Raw genomic sequence first — 21,975 nt, 5'->3', positions numbered from 1 at the left:
GATGGTGAAACCAGAACAAGGGTTTTAGTCTAACTTAGGTAAATGTAAATCACTGGATTTAAAGCTTTTGTTTTGTCAGGACACTGCTGGTTCTGGCAAGCTTAGTGTTGCAGTTGCTTGTACCCTATTTTAAGTGTTTGTCTAAGTAATGACTTGTTTTAATGTGTATACCTAACTAATTATGAGCTGGTTCAAGCCATGTACCTTGTGAACTCTCGCTTCAAAGTACCTATTAAAATAGACATATATGCTTTGTAAAAGACAGAATTGAAGAACCAAAGCATTCAGACTATGTGTATCCCATAAAGCCACAAAGGTCAGGACTTCAGAAATACAGGAGAGATTATAATATAACCCAGTAGTATTTTTCTGTGGAGCTTTAGGATTATGGAGTTTTTCAGAAATTCACACTTTCCTTATCACATCTGTTTATGGTGTTAATGTAACCACCTCACTCATCTCTTCAGAGGCAATGAAAACCAGAAAAGACTGACATCCACATAAATGTTATATTTAGCCATCTAAAATATGATTTAGAGAGACTTTTGTTTCTGGATTCAAGAATGCAAAGTATAGAAGCTCTGCCTAGCCATTTCTAACTCTCTTTCCAGGCTAAGCCTCCCCTGGAGTCACAGACTAGATGTCCATTTTCCTCTGCACCCTCACAAATAACCTGTGTAGTTGTGTGGTGGCTGTTGGTTGCATCATTGACAGCACAGAACTGAGCAGCCCAAAGACCAAGTGCATGTCTTCAAGCCTGCACAGAAAGTCCTTCTCATCAAAGTTTAGGCTCTGACTTGATTGCCTTTAACATGCCAGTGCCATAACTGAGCAGAAGAGTTACTAGTATCTTACACAAGGCATTAATATTGCATTAACTTGATTTTCTGAAATAATTTGAAGCAAATGACATTCATAAGAGTGTTATATTTGCAAATTATTTTTCTTTCAACTTTCTTGCCATTCCTGCTGTTACACTGCAGTTGCAGAGCAGAGTTGGGGCTTTCTTTTGTGTGTTTAGTGTTCATCACTGCTCTAAGATGGCAAGTTTTTAAGATATTCTCAGATACTTAATTAAGTTTTAGAAGTTGGAACATGAACTTGAAGATTTTCTGGATAAAAGCATACATGTATTTCTAATTTTTAAGTTCATGCATTGAACCTGACTCCAAGCCTGACTCCAGACCTTACTGTCTGCCACAGAATATTTTGAGTAGGAAGGGATGTACAAGGATCATCGAGTCCAGCTCCTAAGTGAATAGCCCATACAGGGATTGAATCCATGACCTGGCCATTATTAGCACTGTGCTCTGATCAGCTGTTATTAATTGGTTTTTTAAAATTGTGGTGAGGTATTAGAATTGAGAAAGAGTAGGTGGAGAAAGGTATAAGAACATATAAAGAGATGCCTTTACACCATTCTTGGATCAATACATACACTTTTTTAAAACTCTCCTCTGTGTTGCTGTAATGTGCAAAGTCTTACCAGTGATAACTTTTCCCTAGTTTGAGCACATGGATCTAAACTCAGTCTAGTTGTATCCTTATCTCAGCACATTTAACCTGGTTTGAGAGCATCCAGTGTTTTTGCACTATTGTAGCTGATTACTTCTGAGTACATTAGAAACTTTTTCTGGATATAAATAAATGATAACTTGAGGCTCCTCTGAAAGTTAATGGAAACCTCTGAGTTGCCTGTGAGAGGATTATGAGTTGCTCTGGGTGCAGAGCCTGTTAGTGGGGATACAGGGCTGCCCTTGCATGTGGCTGTGCTCTCAAAGTCAACTTTATTGGGAAGGTAATATTAACTGCTTCATATGCCCACAGTGAGACTGACTGCTTGAATGTTGGGGGGCAGACCTGGTGTGCCTGTTGTCCTCTGCCCTCCTGGTTCAGGTGGCCAGTGCAGAGGCTTCCCAGCGGCTCTGTGAAAATCTCAATATTTTCTTTTAGTATACTTCAGAAAGTCTGAATATTGACTTAATTATTTTAGCAGGGTGATGGACAAGTAAAGGTTCCTAGCCATGAAGAGTGGCATAAGTAGAAGGGGCTTTGTTAGTGTTTATTAATTTTTATTGTTATTTAATTGTATGTAGCCCTTGAACATGAAAGAATACATTGTTCATTCATGATGCATCTGTTATGTGAAAATTTCCTGCACTGGGAAGGAAGGGGAGAAAAAAATCCCTTTTCTTTCTTTTAATTGAAAAATGCCTATTGTTTCCAGCTATGCAAATATTAATATTGTTTTCTGTCTTTTATTTCAGTGTGCCTCCTCCATCAGCTTCAAGTAAGATCTTCAAATTTGTTTTAAAAGCAACAGTGTTTGGACTGCTGGGATACAGCTGCTACCGAATAGGTCACAGGACAGTTCAGTTTGTTCTCTCAATGCCAGCAACACAGAGCTATCTTCAGAGGCTGACAGAGATGCCTCAGCAGTGAACAAGCAGTAGAGCCTCTCTGTGAAGAAGGTGGCTGAAGAAAGGGCAATGGAGGCAATGCATGGACTGGACTGAAGGATGAGGATTCTAGTCAGACCTGATTGATGCTGAGCAACACTCAATCACTATATAATAAAAGATTTGGTACTGAAGTTACACCAGCTATGATCTAATTAATAGTTTTGATTCTTGATAGGTGTGTTGCATGAAACCAGATGATTCCAGATTGAGGTAAAAGAAATGTGTATCCAAATTATATATATATATTATATATGCATACTATATACATGTACACTATATATATGCATTGTATATAATATATATATATAAAACTGATGATGTAGTACAGGCAGCTTAAAGGGTGTGTGTTCATGGCTCCTTTTCCAGAGGAAAGAACAACACAAAGTATCCTAATCAGCTGCATCTCCTCTGAAGTTCAGGGACACTTGAGTGATTCTTTCCTTTTTTCTTAGGTATAATAATACCAAGTGTTTGTTTCTGGTGCCAGACACTTTTACACATAATTTAAAGGACATCTTCTCAATGTGTGTTTTATACCTAAAACATTTAGGCTTTTTTTAAACTTAAGAGCTTTCCAGAAATTTCAGAATTGTACAGGCTGTCATACGTACACGGCTCAAATTTTTTACAAGCCTTACTGAAGAACAGGAATGTTGCCTTTAGATTGCATCCCTTGTTACCACCACCAGTTGAATTGTCTTTCTCCTGCATAGAGAAGGTGTAGCCACCCCATCAGAATGCAGTGTGGTTTGTGTCAGATGTTTACAGGACACTCTGTTCCTTTAGCTTATTTAAACTATTATTTAGCCAAATCCTGCTGGTTCCAGTATTGTAAATTTAAGAGACTAGAACTACTGTACAATTTACTTTTGTTTCTCTGACCTTTCATATTTGGCATAAAAAGCCTGGAATTAACCTGCCCCTTGTTTTTGCTACATGAATATACTTTATTTATCAATGTAATTTCTTGGTGGATGAATATTTTAATCTATTTAATAGGAAAGCAGTGTTCAATTTAGTTTTTCAACCCAATGTAGCATTTTATTTGGATTACCTGCTATTTATATGCAGAATTATGGGTACTACAGACTGCTGTTACTTTCTTTTTTAATTTTTAATTATCTGGAACACTCATCCATCATCAATCTTTCTTTCTTTCTTTCTTTTGTTTTTTTAATCCTAGCTTCATATTTCATTGGAATTTTTTGGTTCCTTCCCTTTTTATAGGATTGTCAGTGATTGTAAAATGCCCTTGGCAATCAGCTAGTCCTGATTCAACAGCAGAGATAACATTGTCATATCAAAGTTAACCCAATGTATTTGAGTGGAGAAGTCCCATTTGCTCCTCAGGCTCATACACAGTTGCTCCTTGCTTAAAGTGAGGTTTCTATCTGTATTAATTTCTTTTGGGAATGAAAGATGGGAACCAATATGTGAGGCAGGAGGAGGAAAAGGTGATGTTGTGTTTTGTGTTTTATTGTGGTTTTTCAGTTGGTTCAATAAAATCCAGAAACCACTTTTAATAGGGTATATTTCCAAAGGCTTGTGTTGGAAATAGTTCCATACAGTCTTTGTTTGCTAAAAGTATGTACATCTGTCTTCTGTACAGTATAGTCTTTTTTGAGCTTTTAAATTTAAGGGCCTGATGCTCCTCTCTGTGATGGCTTTGATATTGCTGGGAGCTGGTCTGTCCATGCACCCTGATGCTTTTCTGGCTTGCTCTTTGAGAACTGTATGAGTTCCAGTGCAGCAAATGATTAAAGTGCATGTTTATCTTAAACCTTACTGAATCTAACCCGATTCTGCAGAGCTCCTAAGGTGATGCTAGGTGCTCTTCTGGGTCTGGGCTTTACAGGTGTCCAGGGAATAAATCTTAGCAAATGAGAATGACAGCAATTCATGCTTCTAGGACACAAAGTACAAATGATAATACAGAAAACAGTGGGGGCAGGTCCTTTTATTTTCTATTTATTAGTGCTTAAGAAACCACCAGCCATCTCTAGCAAGAGGAGAAGCAGTATTTGTAAACAATTTATAGAATAGTAGAGTGACTACCTAAATTTTGATTCCTGTTTTTTAAAAACATTTAATGTATTGTTTACAATTAAGCAGTACTATCTGAATAATTCTATTATGTTTTATGTACATTTTTTAAAAGATGAAAGCAGAAGCTTAAGCTCACTCTTCTCCTGTCTTTACTGACATACCAAAATGTTGTTCTGTTGGTTATTTTCTTGAGAATATTTAGCTGGTAGAATTAAATATATGGATATTTTGCTTTAAGTTATCTACAGATTTTTAAAGTATCTGCAGCTATTTTAAAAGTTCTGTAGATCTTTGATATCTGTGCTCAGGTAATTTTACACAAAGGAAAACAAATCTAAGGTAAATTTTAGATAGGAGCCTTAATCTTGGGTGGGACTAATGCTAAATGATTGTCATGGAGCATTCTTGTAGACTTTGTTTTATGCTTTTTAGCCAAAAGTGATTACCATCTAAGGTGTCCATTTGTTATTCAGTTATACTCTCCAGTCAGTACCTTAAGTCTATTGTTTCAATCTTTTTCTTTTTTTGTTTTATTTTATTTTTTTAACAAACCATATCAGCTGATTCTTCAGAGAACTTCTTGGAGAATTTGCAATTTATCTTCCCACTGTTGCAAATTGGCAGATCATACACATGCACTGTTTATTCAGTGGCACTGGAAAGTGGTGAATTTGCAGAACTAACAATTCTATTAATCCATACACAGATTCTTGATGTTGTGTATTCAATGTGTTGTACTGTTTATATAACATAATCCATGGTTTAGGTCCATTCTTTTCTGTTCTAGTCAGTCCTTTCAGTGTTAGCAGCATCCTGTAAAATTTAAGTATATGTTGAATTGTCCCAGCCCCACCTCAACCTTATGAAGCCATATTGTATTTTTTTGGTGACATGTACATCTGTTTTATGCATTTGTACATGTGATGTAAATTTGAAGTATTTTTAACAATGTGTGCCTTTAAAGTGATTTAAAGTAAACAGCAGTATGTTCTATTATATAAAAAATAAAATATTTTACCCACCATTTCTGTTGAAGGTATTTATTTTCCTAATTAACCAGTATTTTTATTAAGAGCAAACACTGGTTAGCTAGATCTAGTACAGGATAATTCCACCATCTAACACATTTTCCTGGAGAACATTAGTTGGACTAATTATCTTCTGCTGAGTGTAATGCTGGAGCAGGGGAACAAGTTTCTCTACCTACCCCATGTAACTGGTTAAGAGGAAAAGGATGAGTTTCCCTGCCCTACTGAACACACAGGGAGACTGTCTGCTCAATGTGAGAACCTAAATTCAGAGTTCAGAGTTAGGCATGGTGAGTTGACTTTGTTGTTGTTGCTTTTCATGACTCCAGTGCTCAGTCTTGCAAGGAGCTGACAGCTGTAGTCCCAGTCCAGCAGAGCACTCCAACATTGGCTTCACATCAGGCACAGTCATTTGCACCTAAAGTGCTGTCCTCTGTGTGGGAAATAGATCCTTTAAGTGCAAAAGATGTTGAATCCTGGCAAAGAGCTTTATCTTTCAAATTGACACAGGTAAATCAATATGACCATTACTTAAATATATATATATTAATACAAAGACCCTGTATTCATATATATGATAAGCTGTATTCCATACAGATAATGTATCGTCTGTGTGTACCCTTTGTCAATCAGTGGTCCATCTTTTTTGATTGTGTGTAAAGAAAATGCAGCCCTTTTTTCCTTGATCAGGCAAAGTTCCCTCCAGTTGCAATTGGAGCCGTGGCTGCAGAGGATTGCTGGTAAAACCATTTAGGTGGAAGGAAAAAAACTTTAAATACTATAGTGCTGTCCCTGGGAGTGGCAGAGGACACTGCAAGCAGCTCTGCTCTGGAGCAGTGCTGGCTCAGGCAGCTGCCTGCTTTGGGAGCATATCCTTCACCAGCATGACATTGCACACTGCTGGCCCACGTCACATTTGAGGTGTCTTTTCTATACCAAATACTGAACAAAATTTAAAAACTGACTTTTTGAAGTGGATTCAAATGTCTGTTTCCACTGGAAGCTGTATTTCTGTGTGAATTGTAAAATATCTAAAAAGAGAAACATATCAAGTTACCTCTAAGTGCCAGGCAGTGGGAGCTACACAGGGAAAAGAAACATCACGTTCCCACTTGTGTAACTCTTAAGATACTCATGTATGTATTTCCCTATTTCTTTTTAAAACTGAAATAAACTTTAATTTTAGACTTGAGTGTTTTAAGACTGACATTTTTGTAAGATGTGGGAGTTTTTAAGTGTTGGCAGGAGAAGGGTCACTCATGTGGGGCTGACTGATGGACAGACTTCAGTGGGGGACCAAGCCTATGCTGTAGAAAGAGGACACATGGAAGACATTAAGCACAGGACAAAAGTAGCTCCAAAGATATACACACCTGAAATCAGTCTACTGTCTCTTTGGGTGCAAAAATGCACCAGCTGTGCATATCCTCACACCAGCAGGTCTTGTGTGTCCGTGTGTGTATGGGAGGACTCCAGGAACAGCCGAAGCAGCTCTCCTGTTCAGCCGCTCCCAGCTGAAGAAGCTGGCTGGGGGCTGTGTAGTTATCCTCTCCTTCCATCATTTGCCTTGTGCCTGCTGCAGAGACGAGCTTTCTGTATTCCAGGGAGGCAACAGCAGCAAAGATGGGATTACCCTTACCCTCACTCCCAGCGGAGAAAAGGCTGGGAGCTGGGGGATGTGTGCTCTTTTCCATCACAAGCCCTTGTCCTTTGAGTCCTGACGCCTGCCCTGGCTCTGGCTCCTCCTTGGTAGCTCCCTGCTGGGAGTGACTGTGCTGCAAAGTGAGCAAACACTTTTGCTTGTTGGATGTTTTATCTGTTGGTTTGTGTAGGAAAAGCTCTAGTGATGATAGGGGCAGGGGGAAAGATGCACACAGCTACTTTCACTCTTGCCTTAATCCAAGATACTTGTGTATCATAACTAATGTGTGAGGGAAAGTGGAAAAAAATTATCCCAGCTAGGTGACATTATTTCAGTGGTAAGATCAGTCCCTGATTCTGGCTACAGAGATGATTTACAAACTGGACAAAGTAATGAAAAGTGATATTTGATTAGAGCGGGCTGGTTATTACTGTGATGTGTCTCTGCAGCAGTTAAGCTGCACATCTGCTTTCTCCAGGGCCTGCAGGAGAGCTGTGTGGGCAAGCCTGGCAAGGCTGCTCAGGTTCGTACAAGTGCAACAGGGTTCTGGGTGTGCATCACCTGCCACTGGGCAGCTCCTCTCCCTCTCCCTGCTGCCATCACCATGTTGTCTCTCTGCTATGGTTACACCCCAGTTCTTTAGAGCTGAGACTCATGATTGAGTTTAGTTGGAAAGTACAACTAATAGTAATAATTTAGTGCCATCTACTGTCTGCAGATGGTTTACCTGCTGTGTCCGGCTTTGAAGGGAGGCGTCCACTAGACCCTTCAGAGAAAGTAAATGTGCGAGCCTTGGGGGGGTTTGGTCTTGACCCACCACTGTGATGGCTGCTATTAATTGAAATAACACAAAACAGGCGCATTCTGAATAAGTTCTGACTTGTGGCATACATTCGTTTATCTTTTTTCTTCTTGTGGGTCCAGCATCCCCGCGACCGGCTGGCTGCGTGCTCCCCCCGGGGAGCAATTTTACCCGCCGGGCCCGGCCGCGCTCTCGGCTCTCCGGGCGGGCTGTGCCCACGGCCGGGCTGTCCCCACGGGCGGGCTGTCTGTGCCCACGGCCGCGCTGCCTGTGCCCATGGGCGGGCTGTGCCCACGGCCGGGCTGTCCCCATGGGCGGGACTGGCCGCAGCACCGCCCCCGGCAGGGCCGCATGGCCTCGGTGCTGCGCAGCGCCCGCCGTTTCGGCCCGCGGCTGCGGCGGGCGGCGTCGGGCCCGGCCATGCAGCGGCCCGAGGGCGGCGGGGGCTGGCTGGGCTCGCTGCGCTTCGATAACCTGGCTCTGCGCTCGCTGCCCGTGGACGCCTCGGAGGAGAGCGGCCCGCGGGCCGTGCCCGGCGCCTGCTTCGCTCGGGTGCGGCCCAGCCCGCTGCAGAACCCGCGGCTCGTGGCCATGTCGTTGCCGGCGCTGGCGCTGCTGGGGCTGGAGGCGCCCGCGGCCGACCCGGAGGAGGCCGAGGCCGAGGCCGCGCTGTTCTTCAGCGGGAACCGGGTGCCGGCGGGCGCGGAGCCCGCGGCTCACTGCTACTGCGGGCATCAGTTCGGCAGCTTCGCGGGGCAGCTGGGCGACGGCGCCGCCATGTACCTGGGCGAGGTGCTGGGCCCGCGGGGCGAGCGCTGGGAGATCCAGCTCAAGGGCGCCGGCATCACCCCCTTTTCCCGGTAAGGCCTGGGCGGTGTGCGGGGAGCACGGGGACGGACTCGGCGGCCCGCAGATCGCATTAGCGAGGGGCTGGAGCCGTGCTGAGGGTCATTCTCCGAGGCAAAGGTCGTCTCTTAAGCCCTCGTGGTTATTTGTTTTTTGTCAACCTTTGGCAGCAGCGAGTGTAGTGCTTAAATGCCAGGTCAGGAGGTGGCAAACTTTTCCACTGGGAAACAAGAGTGTAACTGCATCTCACTGCATCGTTCAGGTGGCACATTACTTCTGTCCCTGGTTATCCTCCAAGGATAACCCTGGTAATCCCTGCAGTTTCTCCCTTTGGGAGGATGCAGGCCATGATGACAGTGGGGAGAGCAGTGTGTAATTGCTGCACACACAGATGGTATTTGAATTTGGGCGTTTTGTTTCTGCTGGTCCTTCTTTCCACTCTTTCCAGCTGTGGGAAGCAATAGTGGAAAAGTCCCCAGATTTGGCCAGGCATACTGGCCAAATCCCTGCAAGGGATGGGTATCTGCATTAGTGACATTAGCCTTTAAACACTTTAAATATTTCAGGTGATTTTTCCCACTTGCATTTCCTGTGTTGTCTGTTCCAGCCCTACAGTCTTGGTAACACTTTAGTTTCATGTATGTGTTCCTCTGAAGGCCTTCTTCAGGTCTGTGAGGGTTAAGGAAGTCTCAGTGAAAGTCCCAGATATGGCGGTAGCTTTGTAGTTCTGCCCTGGGCAGCTCTCCTGCTTGCCTGTGGCTTTGGAAGTGCTGGGAGTATGGGCTGAGAACCACCTGTGTCTGTTCCATTTGCTTAGTATCCATTAAATAAGCTAGTTTGTTGTCTGTCTCTTTAGTTTTTTACTGTAGCTGTTGTGCATGCTCATATTTAGGACCACATTTCTAGATTGCTTACCCAGAAAGATTCAAAATAATATTTTTCATTATATTTCATTTAATGAAGAGGAAACCGCTGAGTTGATATACAATTAAATAGCTATAGCTGTCCAAATTAAAAAAAAAATTAAATAGTATTGCATCAATAAAACAAACATAGTTAATGATTAGAAGGGATATGTGTGCCTGGAAGGTTTATTCTGTTATGTGTGCTCTTCATTGCAAGTTGTTGTGTCCATCTAATTGAATTTTAACAGAAGTTTGAAGGTCCAGCTTCTCACATCTGCTGCTGCTTTTTTGTGGGGCCATGGACAGAGTGTGTTTCTCCTAGGCTTTTATTTCTCTGCTGCTGCAGAGGAGACAGGAGTGGTGCCTCAGAGGCTCATCCTGTCCGTGTGTCCCCGGTGCAGGCAGGCGGATGGGCGGAAGGTGCTGCGCTCCAGCATCCGCGAGTTCCTGTGCAGCGAGGCCATGTTCCACCTGGGCATCCCGACCACCCGCGCCGGCGCCTGCGTCACCTCCGACTCCAGAGTCCTTCGGGACGTCTTTTATGATGGGAACCCAAAACATGAAAGGTGTACAGTCGTTCTGAGAATAGCCTCTACATTTATAAGGTAGGAGCCTATTCTGTTGATCAGTTTTGTTTTGTTTTTATTCCTTTGAAACTAAGCAGTCTTGTCAAGTGTGTTTCTCTAACAGCACCGTTTGTGTTTCTTGTTCTGGAGGCTTGGAACTTCTTTTGCTGGGCTGTAGGAAACTGCTTTTCTTGCTCAGCAGATGGGATGGGCTGCTGTCTTTGCACAGAGACAGATAAATACTAGGAATGCTGGCCTGGTAGAAAGAAGAATTAAGTTTTGCAGACTTAGGAGAAGAGATTTTTCGTGTTTATTCCTGTACAGAATACATGATTTTTTCTTTTTAATAGTAGTAGTAGTGGTGTATTATACCTCCATCCTTAATTCCAGTTCTAATGTAAAGTTCTGTGAAAGTTAAGTTCTGTAAAGTTCTGTGAAAATTCTACTGAGTTCTGTGAAAGTTTGGGGGTATTTTCCCTGCCTGAGAAGTGTATGAGGTTCCTGCTCCAGCAGAAGCTATTAGGCATTTCAGGAAGTTGCATTGCTTCCTCTAAGGTTACAGAAAATTAGAGGAAGGTGAGGTATGAGGAATATGTGCTTTCATATGTATGTGTATATTTGTGTGCATTCCTGTGTGTTTACATAGCTGGAAAATATATTTGGTGTGCTTGACGTACAGTCTAGTATTTAAAATAAGTACAACTTCTACATACCTGCAGGATAAAAATTTTTCAGTAGGAGGAGTTGTAAGGAACTTTAATGAGCTGCTGTTGAGTACTGGCAGAGTTGGTCAGTTTAGGTCCACGTGGATGTAGGAGCTTCCTTTCACCAAGTCACTGAGCCCCACCAGGTTCAGTGCAGGAATCTTGCAGGTCTTTTCTCCCAGTCACCTAAGAATTGATGTTAGGAGATAATGTGCTGTTACTGCAACAGCAGTAAATGTTTTTATTTGCAATATCAAATTTTACATGCAATATCAAATTATGTTAATAGTATCAGATAATTCTCAAACATGTTTTCATTTTGAAACAGGTTTGGCTCTTTTGAAATTTTTAAGCCCCCTGATGAGTACACAGGACGGAAGGGCCCCAGCGTGAACCGAAATGACATTCGAATACAGATGCTCGATTATGTGATCAGCACTTTCTACCCAGAAATCCAGGAGGCTCATTCAGACAACACTGTTCAGAGGAATGCTGCTTTCTTCAAAGAGGTAAGGAAGATCAGATTCTCTTCATAAATCCATACCAGTCATCTTGAGGAAGTCCATCTGCAGGCACACATGACTGGAGTCAGCTAGAACTTTGTATCACTCAAATGTCTGAACTCTTCTTTGAAGAAAGCACTCTTAGTAGACCTTATTGATGAAAACAGTGTTGATATTGATCTAACCAGTGGAAACAGTGTAACCTTCCTAATGGTAAATCACGATTTCCCTGCTTTGGGGGAGCTTCTGAAGGCTTGTCTCCATTTTCTGGGACTGTCTTAGACTGGGAGAAGGAGTTCTGGCTCTGACTGTCAGATGATGACTTGATGGTGCTGAGACATTACTTGCAAGGCATCATTTTGTAAAATACTGAGATGCCGAGTCTCATTTTCCAGATTATGAACAAGAATGTTGTCTGCAAATCAGTTTAACTTCAGACTTTAGAACTGAAATGTTAAAAGGCAGTTGAGCACTTTTATAACTGGCCAGCAAACAGAGTAATTAAAAAATATCAGTGTCTAATACTTGACTAGTCTATCTGAAAGCTGTTGTGGTGCTTTGAAACCTGAAATGATCTGGTATGGACTGAGGGAATGGCTGCAGCATGATGCACTTTCATACCAGACTGATAAGAGGTCAAAACCCAGACTTGACATCTGACATTCCAGAGTTTGGTTTCTTGCCCTTTTTTTTTTTCTTTACCACAACCTGTGCATACTTGCATTAATTCTGCAAAGCCAGCTGTGGCTTGGTTCACCACTATGTTCCAAAGAATTTAACTCTTCTGGACAAGTCCTTTGTGTGTGAACAGTTTGGTTTGATGAGGAGAGCTGTGGCTTGTCACTCACTCTGTTGTGTCCAGCTCTGTAGTGGTGGCATGTTTGCTTCCTGATGGAACAGAAGTCATGGGACTTGGGATCATTGTGATGTGTGTGTGTGTGCTCAGTCCTGCCTCTTCCTGCTTTTGGCTGCTTTTCCTGGCCCAGTTACTACTGGTTTCCTTCTCCTTCCCCCCACCTGTATTCCTAGCATCCTTTGCTTGTTTCCCCAGATCCATTTTTTGTTTGTTGTGCTCCTCGTGCCACCGCCTATCCCCACTCCATGTCTGTCTATCATTGCCTCCTCATGTTTTCTCTCTCATCCTTAGTGGAGACTTTCCAGACTTTCCTCCACCTGAAAATCACCCCAGTCCTTTTTTAATTGAACAAACACATCTATTTACAGGGAACTGCTGTCACTTCAGCTCTATCTTGTTTTGTCATTCTTTCTGCACTGTGGAGGAAATGGAGAAAAAAGTACATTGCATTGCATTTCACAGCACTGCCTAGAAAGCAGACATCATTATCTGTACTTCTCAAATAATTTGTAGCTGTTTTCTAAATTTAAATGAGCATGTCCTTCAGCTGACAGTCTCATCTATACACACACCATACTTGCCTTCTGGTTTGTCTAGCTGTAGAAAAATGTTGATCAAAAATAATAAAGGTTAAAGAGGATGCAGAGCTGTCTCTTCATTATCGATATACTCATCTTTGAGTGTCACCCAACCCTGGTGGCCAGGATTTTTTATTTTTAAATTTTACATTTTCCTGGCACAGAGCCGTTGTGCAGGGTGTGCCTCTCTTACTGGGTCATGGCCTAGGTAATCAGTTTTGGACACATGCAGCTGGCTGCTGGCTTCCAGCTGCCCCATGAATCAGCATTCAGGAAAGATGTGTAAAGTACCTACCATGAGAATATTGGAAAAAATACAAGTGTGAGATCTCAAGGTAGACCAAGAGGTTGTGTTTCATGCATCATTTGTGGTTTTCACTGCCTGTCAGGGCAAGATTTGTCTAATTTTTCTCCTTTACTTGACTTAATGTATTTTTTTAAAAAAAGGTAGAAAAATTCTGTATTTGAACACAAAGGCATAGAAACGTCTAATTGAACAATTAGTAGATTGTTTTTTGAACCTTAATGGAATACACTTACACTGCAGCATGGAGCAAATAGTTGTTTTGAATTTCTGTGCATTGTTAGCTGTTCGGGAAGAAAAATTATTTTATCTATGAAAATAATTTGATTTAACTTTTAGTGAATGGCTATACAAAATTTTTACTTACAGCAATTTAATGAAGTATTTGCAACTAGTTTTATTTAAAAACCATGTTAGCTTCTGACTTGTAGATTTTTAGTATTGTAGTTGCCAGGTGGGTTAATGTATTTAAATAACTAGAACTGCTTTAAAATATTACACTATTTATTTGAAGGATGGGGCACATGCAGTGATTTTATTCCATACAAATAGTTCTCAGTTCAGCAGTGGAAAATTACTAATGAAACATGCATTTGGTGAAGAATTGCATTTAAATAAAATCATCATTCTTGCAATACTTTCATTTAATCTTGTAGCCTTATTTCCACTCTCAGAACATGGAGATAAATGTTTATCAGTGCTAAAACCTCTTTGCACTGAATAGGTTTTTTGTGTCAGCACTTTAGCCTCCCTGTAAATCACCCCTATATATGAGGTAAACCAAAAGACAACGCTTGCTGATGTGATTTCCTGCCTGTAGTTACTCTTTAAAATTATTTTAGGCAAAATAATATATTAGTATAATGACTACACTAGTATGCAGGTCTGATGTCAAACAGTTTATTTCAGTGTCCTGTCCCCAGAGCATTTGAAAGCTGTTCAGTTGACTGGCCAGTCAAGCATGGAAGGAGAGAAGTGGATGCACATGGAAAGGGGAGGCATGGAAACAGGAGGAGAGGGGCAAACTGTGCTTAAGATGTTTGTGTGCATAGTGCCAGAATCTGCTTCCACTGGAGCTGTAGAAACATCAGTTCAGGCTAGGAAATACATGGATGTGTTGGAAATAGGTTGTTGTGGTGCCAGATGAACACCAGGCCCTTTCTTTCAGGTGACCAGGCGCACGGCGAGGCTGGTTGCGGAGTGGCAGTGTGTGGGGTTTTGCCATGGCGTGCTGAATACAGATAACATGAGCATTGTTGGACTGACCATTGACTATGGCCCTTTTGGCTTTATGGACAGGTCAGTGGGGCATCACTGTTGGGAATGTGGGTATGTTGTTCTTACTTTGCAGCACAATCCTTGTGTTCATGGTTGCTTTAATATTTTAATTCTAAAGTAGATTTTTGAATTATCTTCACGGCAAAGGAGATCAAGGTAGTTCTAGTTCTCCTGTAATTCTTCTTGTCAATGTAGTTGCAACTGTGTTCACAGCATCTCAGCTGTTAGACTGTTCTTGTAGCCTGTGGCTTTGGGAAAAGAATCAAATTTCCTTCCAATTTTTTAAGACCTAGAGCAGACTAAAATAATAAAAGTACTACTTCTCCCAGTATAGGTGTCCAGGTGAGCAGAAGAATGCTGACAATTTCTTCTCCTGCAGGTATGACCCTGAGCACGTGTGCAATGGTTCTGATAACACAGGGCGCTATGCCTACAACAAACAGCCAGAGATTTGCAAGTGGAACCTGGGGAAACTTGCTGAAGCTTTAGTTCCAGAGCTGCCCTTGGAAATAAGCCAACTCATCCTGGAAGAGGAATATGATGCAGAATTTGAGAAACACTATTTGCAGAAGATGAGAAAAAAACTAGGCCTAATCCAACTGGAATTAGAAGAAGACAGTAAGCTGGTGTCTGAACTGCTTGAAACCATGCATCTCACAGGTTGGTGAACAGCACAGAAGGTGCTTATTTAATAGCCTGTCAGAATCTATTGTCAAATCAAAACACAATTTATATCTTGACCTTAAAAGAAAGTAGCCTTGTGCAGCTACATTGTTATCTGGGAGAAGAACAAAAAGCTGAAAACAGTTACCTTATTGTGAGCTGTGGAGTAGTTGTTGCCTAATGCAAGGGCCCCTGTCTCACATTTGCACCCTCACTGAGAGATCAGTTTATTTGCCTCTTTAGAATGGTGACCTGTACTGCTGGGGGAGGAGGTAGAAGGAGGTATGGAAACTGCTTTCCTGCTGCTTTATTAGTTGCATTACTCATATAATTATTTTTTCAGCTGGAGACTTCACAAATATTTTTTACTTGCTGAGTTCATTCTCAGTAGACATTGATCCTTCAAAATTTGAAGATTTCTTAGAAGAGCTTACAAGTCAGTGTGCTTCTGTGGAAGAGTTGAAAGTTGTTTTTAAACCACAGATGGATCCAAGGTATTACTCTGCTTAAATGCTTTTGGTTTTTGCTTTTAGTTTCATTATAACCATAATGAACTCTGCATGGTATATAATATCTCACTGATTTTGAGATTGGAAATGTCACTGTTAAGAAGATGCACCATGATACACATGTGACTTTCAGCAGTTGGCTCTTGAGTTAAAGTTGTCTGAGCTTTTGCTTGGTCTTTTTTTTCATTTCCTTCCCTGTCTCTGCTGACTTGAGGCAATGAGAGTGCCAAATAATGAAGTGATATGAGAGTATTGTACAGAAGAAATGGGTTTGAGCTACAATGCTGCTGTGTCTTGCTAGTGTACTCTCAGCAAAAAGTCACTTTCAAGTGCTGAAGTTCTGGCCTCAGGATAACCTTTAGGTGGTGTAGTCCATGTCCTGTTTGTTCTGCAGCCCAGCTTCTCTGAGCCTGGAAAAATAATAACTCATGTTCAACTACTGCAGTGACTGCAGCAATTTTTCACTTTTTGCAGATGGGGAAAAAAATTAAAGATATTTTGGGTATACTTCTCTCCCTTCCCCCTGCCTTCTTTAAGTAAGTGCTCCATGAAGGATGAACCCACCAAATTTTTCAGCTTTTGCTGTGTGTTGATAGCACAGCACAGAGATAGCTTTTGTGGTAGAGATGGGACAGTATTTTTTAAACACTTCATTCAGGACTAGAGAAACATGAAAAGTAGCTATAGGTCATCCTGATAGGGATGTGACATTTTGGAGGGGAATAGTACTGTGTTAATGTGAGTGCATGACTGATTTCTTTTTTAATCCCAGCCCTTTGATATCACAGATCTAGGCATATCAGATGTGTACATCAGGTCTCAATAGTACTTTATATAAACTCAGAAATCAAAGCACCTGGCTTATCTCTGCTGACTGAAAGTAGGACAATATAACTTGATATAATGAGTTGTCTATTTTGAAGCCAGGAGAAATGTTTCTTTTGTCCTTTGCTTAAAACTGGATTCACAGAGGAGATAAAAACACTTTGTATTTTGATATGCTGCAACTCTTTGGGTTTTTATTTTACTTTATGCTATGCTGCAGTTATTAATTCAGGAAAAATGAAAGCTAGCATAGTATTGCAAACTAAGGTGGAGCTATTGTACAGCACCAGCTAACACAGTGAAATATTAAAAGATGCAATCCTAGTCAAACCTGCAGCAGAGTAGTCTGGATATTGTGTGGAATTTATTGCCAGAGAGCAGTTCTCATCTGTGATTTAAACTGGCTAACTAAAAAAGTCAAACACAGTGTTGGTCTCATGGGACTTAAATGAAGTATTTTTCCCCATATCATTTAGGTTTTTATTAGTACTGGCAAAAATAGGTGTTAAAGAAATAAAAAAAACTCCAAACAACAAAACCTGTGAATTCTGTATTATCGTAAAATCTAAATAAGATCAAAATTTTTAAGCAAATTCCTTTTGAAGTTCAAAGGGTATTTTGATAAGAATTGTGCAACTAAACCAGTAATTTTGAAAATCTACTGTCTGCACTTTATATACCACAGGAATATGAATTAAACACACTGAAGAAGGGAGAAGAAACAGTGAAATTAGGATCATTTATAATAACAGTTGTTTTGCTAATTACGAATTTCTGTTACTTAACCTCTCTAGTGAAATCCCAGTTGTGAATGTTTTTGTTTCTACTTTGATTGCAAGGAGATGGTTCTTGATGAGCAGCTCAACTTTAGTATCTAACTTTGTTTGTTCTTTTTGTTCCCAGACAGCTGTCAATGATGCTGATGTTGGCTCAGTCTAACCCTCAGCTGTTAGCATTAATTGGAACAAAAGCTAATATAAATAAAGAGCTGGAACGCATTGAACAGTCCTCCAAACTGCAGCAGTTAACAGCAGATGATTTACTTAGCAGAAATAAAAGACACTGGAAGGAATGGCTGGAGAAATACAGGTAAAGTTTCTCAGTATTGATATCTCACTATTGATATTGTATTTCTGCATTTTGAGAACAATGTGCATGTCTCACAAAAGACACCAAGTCTCAAATACAGATTAGGAAGGTGAGGAGGGCATGCAACTGGAGAATATTATCTACTGCCATGATGAGTGTCCTTGTTGCTGTGAAAGTTCAAGGTCATCTTTTTACTTTGTTTACTAAATTTTGAAGTAGCGTGAGGATGTAGAAATCACCGAGCATCAACTCTAGTATGAAAAGTGCTTCACCAGTGTTGATATTGATTCTGACATAGACTAATTCCAGTTGTGAACTTTTAAGTGCTCAGTAACTACAACTGACTGACCTCTAAGCATTCTATCCTTTGAAATTTGTGTTAATATAGAAAGCAAGTATTCTTAATCAAAGAGTAAAAACAGAAATCATGGCCAGGAAAAACAAATATCCAGACTGTTCTAAAGCCTAAAAAGTGTTAGCAGGAGACTTTTTTTTTTTAAAGAAAACCCCTGAATACAGCTTTAATTTTTTGTACTCTGTGTGTGGATTAGGGCAGATCTTTCCTTTCCTGGCTGTCTGTGATCTTGTTCTCCAGCAGGGCTGAGAAAGTTCTTTAACTGATAGAAAGTACCTCAAACTGCCTCTGCTGTATTGCATCCTTGTGCTTTTACCAGAACAGCAAACACTTTAACCAATAAACAATATAGAAATACTTGAAAGAAAAGACCTGACTGTGTCAGTTATTGCAGAGCAATGCAGAACAGACCATATCCTGTGTCTTCATCTGACTTTAGAGAACAGAAAAGCTGTGCTGTGCCACTTCCTTGAGCTGTGTCAGGACCTGCTGACTGTCCCTAGTACTGCTTTTAAACTAAGTGTGTTTTCTCTTCTCTTGTCATGCTGCATTTTATAAACTGAGAGGATTATAGATGATGTAGTATTTTTTAAGAACTGCAAGTGAAGTATCTCAAAACAAGAAAATGTGTCCATATGTGGTTCTTGGTAAAAACCAGTCGTTGTCACCTGCTTAATTTCAGAGTCCGTTTGCAGAAGGAAATAGAAAGTGTTGGTAGTGCTGATGCCTGGAACACTGAGCGTGTCAAGGTCATGAATTCAAACAATCCAAAATATATCTTGAGGAATTACATTGCCCAGAATGCCATAGAAGCAGCTGAAAATGGGGATTTCTCAGAGGTATGCTATTACTGCTCTCTCTCTATAGGTTTGTGTGGATGTGTAGTGGTGCTGTCAATGACTGACATTATACCAGGCAAAATTTAGTCTGGAATCTTGGGCAGTAAGGGCATTGGGAATTCACTGCTCAGGAGATCTCTATTGTTTTTATTGTCACTGTAATTTTAAGGTCTGCAGTACAAATAATGGAGTCAAAACTCTGAATCTGAACTTCACCAGCTCTTGTTGGCTGACCTCAGGACAAAGCATGTACACTGCTTTTACTGTCCTGAGAGTGGCTTGGAAGGAAGTTAGGAATTAATTTTCACTTGTTCCTTTCTGGAAAATGTTATCTTTTAAAATTTACAACTTTCACCCTCAGCATCTGGAACATTACATGCAGAATATGGGAAAATTACTTATTTTGAGAAATTATATAAGAATTTGTATTTAATATTTGCATTTCAAGTTATTTGAGCCCGAGTTCCATACACATACAAACTCAGCCAGGTTCAGTTTTACAGTTTGCATCTTATATATATTGTTCATCTGTTTAACATTTGGCTTGTCTGGAGTTCATGTATTAGGTACAATACACTTGCTCATTATTTGGCATGAGGTTCTTCTCCATATCATTTTGTCTTCACTTCCTAAATTCTTAACAACCATGCTATGTTTTCTCTCTAGGTAAGAAACGTACTGAAACTTTTAGAACATCCATTCCAAGAAGCAGAAGGGTTCCAGGAGGTGAAGGAGGATGCAGAAGAGGAGGGAGCAGCTGCTGCAGCTGCTTGTTCTCAGGAGAGCAGAAGCAAACAATCCTATTGCAGCAAACCTCCGCTCTGGGCTTCGGAGCTCTGCGTTACGTGATCTTCATAACTGCCTTGCTTTGTTTTTTGCTGTGAACTGAAGACTCTGATCCTCCTTCAGCAGTGAAGAATTCAGCAAGGCAAACATCAAAGTGCTATTAAGTTATTGAAACAACACTACATTTGGATGCATCTGCAGCAGTCTTCAGCTGTGCTTAATGTGAAGCAATTGTGGATCTTGGAACAGACCAGTGGCAATCAACAGCCCATCACATCAGTAATATAAATGTTTAAAGGCCCAAAGTCTTTCCTTTATCCTCACTACAGTGCAAGTCAAAAGCAGTATTTTATCTTGATGTAGGCTGAACTTCAATCATCCAAATGGAATTGTTGTTATGTGAAGACAAAAATAGCAAGTCAGGAATCTGATCTGTTTTTGTCTGATGTCTTAACTAATAGTACTTGTGGTATTTATTTACTGCTTTCTCTATGCAGAAACTTTTAGTCCTCTTTAATGGAGGAACAGATTCATTGTTGCTTGTTTGAAGCTATGTTTCATTTAATTAAGTAGTTCATTTCTTCTGAACCTTCAGATTGGTATTTAATCATTATCTATTTTCTGAGAATCTGTGCAGGCTAGAATTTGGGGGGAGCAATTGAATTTTTTTAAGAGCAGAATTAAGGGAGATTACATACATCTGCACTTGAAAACTTGGTGATGAAATTTATTCAGGTTCAGTATGTCTGCACACAACACCCATAAATATCTAGTAAACTCAGGAGTGCAGTTTGTAACCCAATTACCTTGGGCAGGATCCATAAGCCAAATTAGCTTGAGCCTTAAACTACCCCAGCACTCAAATCCAGGTGTGTTGTGTATTTATTTCTGTGCTCCTAACAGAGTCTGCCTGTTTGAGAAGTGTGGCAGGTGAGGTACCTGCTCATCACACTGGTCAGTGGGGTTCTTCCAATCCTTCTCTACTCTTGCACTATTTAGTTGGTTTCCATGGTTCTTGAAAATCTTCAAGCTGGAAGTTTGTCATTTAGGAACGTGCTGTTTGAGCTGGGGTAAAAGATGCTGGAGGATGTGGGACGAGAGGAGGCGCTGACTTGCTCACAAGTTATTTAAAATGCTTCACTTGAGGTTCCAGGGGAAGGTTGGTTGCCATTATTGTCACATCATCACAGTTGTTCTGTAGTTAGTTGTTACTGAGCTTTCTGAGTTTCTGTTTGTTACAAGTTCAGACACCTGAAAGGTTTGGTTTAATGCAAAGGCTTCTCTTTCCAAAGAGACCACCACTGTCTCACACTTGTGATTTATGTGTCCTTAAAGAAATTCTTCTGCTACCCCCATGCAAACTTGTTACCAGTTTGGGTTGAATTGTGTTTTTTTTAAGTCTTCCTCAGTATGAGCTGTCAGCAGACATGGAGAACAGCTGGACTGTTGCTTTTCCAACTGTACTAATAGTCAGTTTGTCCTCCTCACTGTCACAGGACATAGGGCATGCTTTGAATGTAAACATTTTCTCTGTCTTGGAGCTGGAGGAACTGATTTGTGATGAACTGTGATCTCTGACAAGCACAGCACTTTCTCTGGGATTTTGGAGTCCTTAAAGAAAGGACAGACTAGGTGTATTACCTAGCCCATGGAAGAATGGTGTAGTTGAAAGAGGCCTGCTGGGAATAATCCATTTTTGTGGGAATTCGAAGCTTTCATTGAGGATTATCCTTCCTTTAAATCTGGGTTACTGAAACCAAACCATTTAATAGAAACTTTAAGAGAAAGTCAGTGCTGGGTAAACAGGATTGCATCAGGGAGGGAAAGTGTGCTGGCAATTTGCAATACCCTTGAGACATCCCCTTGCAGAACCTGTGCTCTCTTACAGTGTGCCTGCTCCACAAGGGAGTAACAGAGGGGGGAGAAGCTGCTCCAAACTGATCAACATGACTGTGCTGATTCTGTTTCTCAGTTTATATCTTTTCTTTTGGGACACAGAGGGGAACAGAGTTTTAGAGGAGTTCTGTCCAAGCTTTTTCCTGACCAAAATGGTGTAAAAAATAATGATTCTTAACCATGCCTAAAGTATCAAGTCTGTTTAACAGCATTCTAATAATAATTTGAGTAGATCTCCATTAATAGTGGTACAGAGAAGGAGAATATTATAACTGTGTGTTTGGACATGCAAGAATTTGGATTAACTACCAAATTATTGTGCACCTATATTGCCAAAATCACAGAAGGAGATACTTTGAAATAATTTACAAGCAATTATCTTATCTTTAAAAGGGAAAATGAATTGTACAGTGAGAACTGCAAAGACAGTGCTATTTGCTGCTAAATACTCTTTGCTCACATGTCAATCAAGTGCAAGAGGTCTTGCAATCAA

At 40.8% G+C, this 21,975-nt stretch overlaps 2 protein-coding genes across 3 annotated transcripts in view; both read left to right on the top strand.

Annotated features, from left to right (window-relative positions):
* The window catches only part of TRABD (TraB domain containing), a 32,403-nt gene extending 25,680 nt beyond the window's left edge, over nt 1-6,723 (top strand). For both annotated transcript variants that reach the window (XM_058023018.1, XM_058023019.1), the window contains one exon: nt 2,268-6,723. In XM_058023018.1, the coding sequence (XP_057879001.1) occupies nt 2,268-2,442 (175 nt within the window). In that variant the 3' untranslated portion in view covers nt 2,443-6,723. The remainder of the gene's footprint in view (nt 1-2,267) is intronic.
* Nucleotides 6,724-8,331: 1,608 nt separating this feature from the next.
* SELENOO (selenoprotein O) lies at nt 8,332-21,703 on the top strand. Its single transcript, XM_058023498.1, has 9 exons — nt 8,332-8,840; nt 10,133-10,336; nt 11,330-11,510; nt 14,411-14,541; nt 14,900-15,180; nt 15,527-15,677; nt 17,421-17,606; nt 18,644-18,800; nt 19,467-21,703. Exons 1-9 carry the CDS (start codon nt 8,332-8,334, stop codon nt 19,656-19,658), a joined length of 1,992 nt encoding a protein of 663 aa, XP_057879481.1. The 3' UTR covers nt 19,659-21,703.
* Nucleotides 21,704-21,975: the final 272 nt, after the last annotated feature.

This window comes from Melospiza georgiana, chromosome 4 (genome assembly GCF_028018845.1).
Source record: "Melospiza georgiana isolate bMelGeo1 chromosome 4, bMelGeo1.pri, whole genome shotgun sequence".
Taxonomy (NCBI): domain Eukaryota; kingdom Metazoa; phylum Chordata; class Aves; order Passeriformes; family Passerellidae; genus Melospiza; species Melospiza georgiana.
This window is presented reverse-complemented; position numbering and strand designations above follow the sequence as displayed.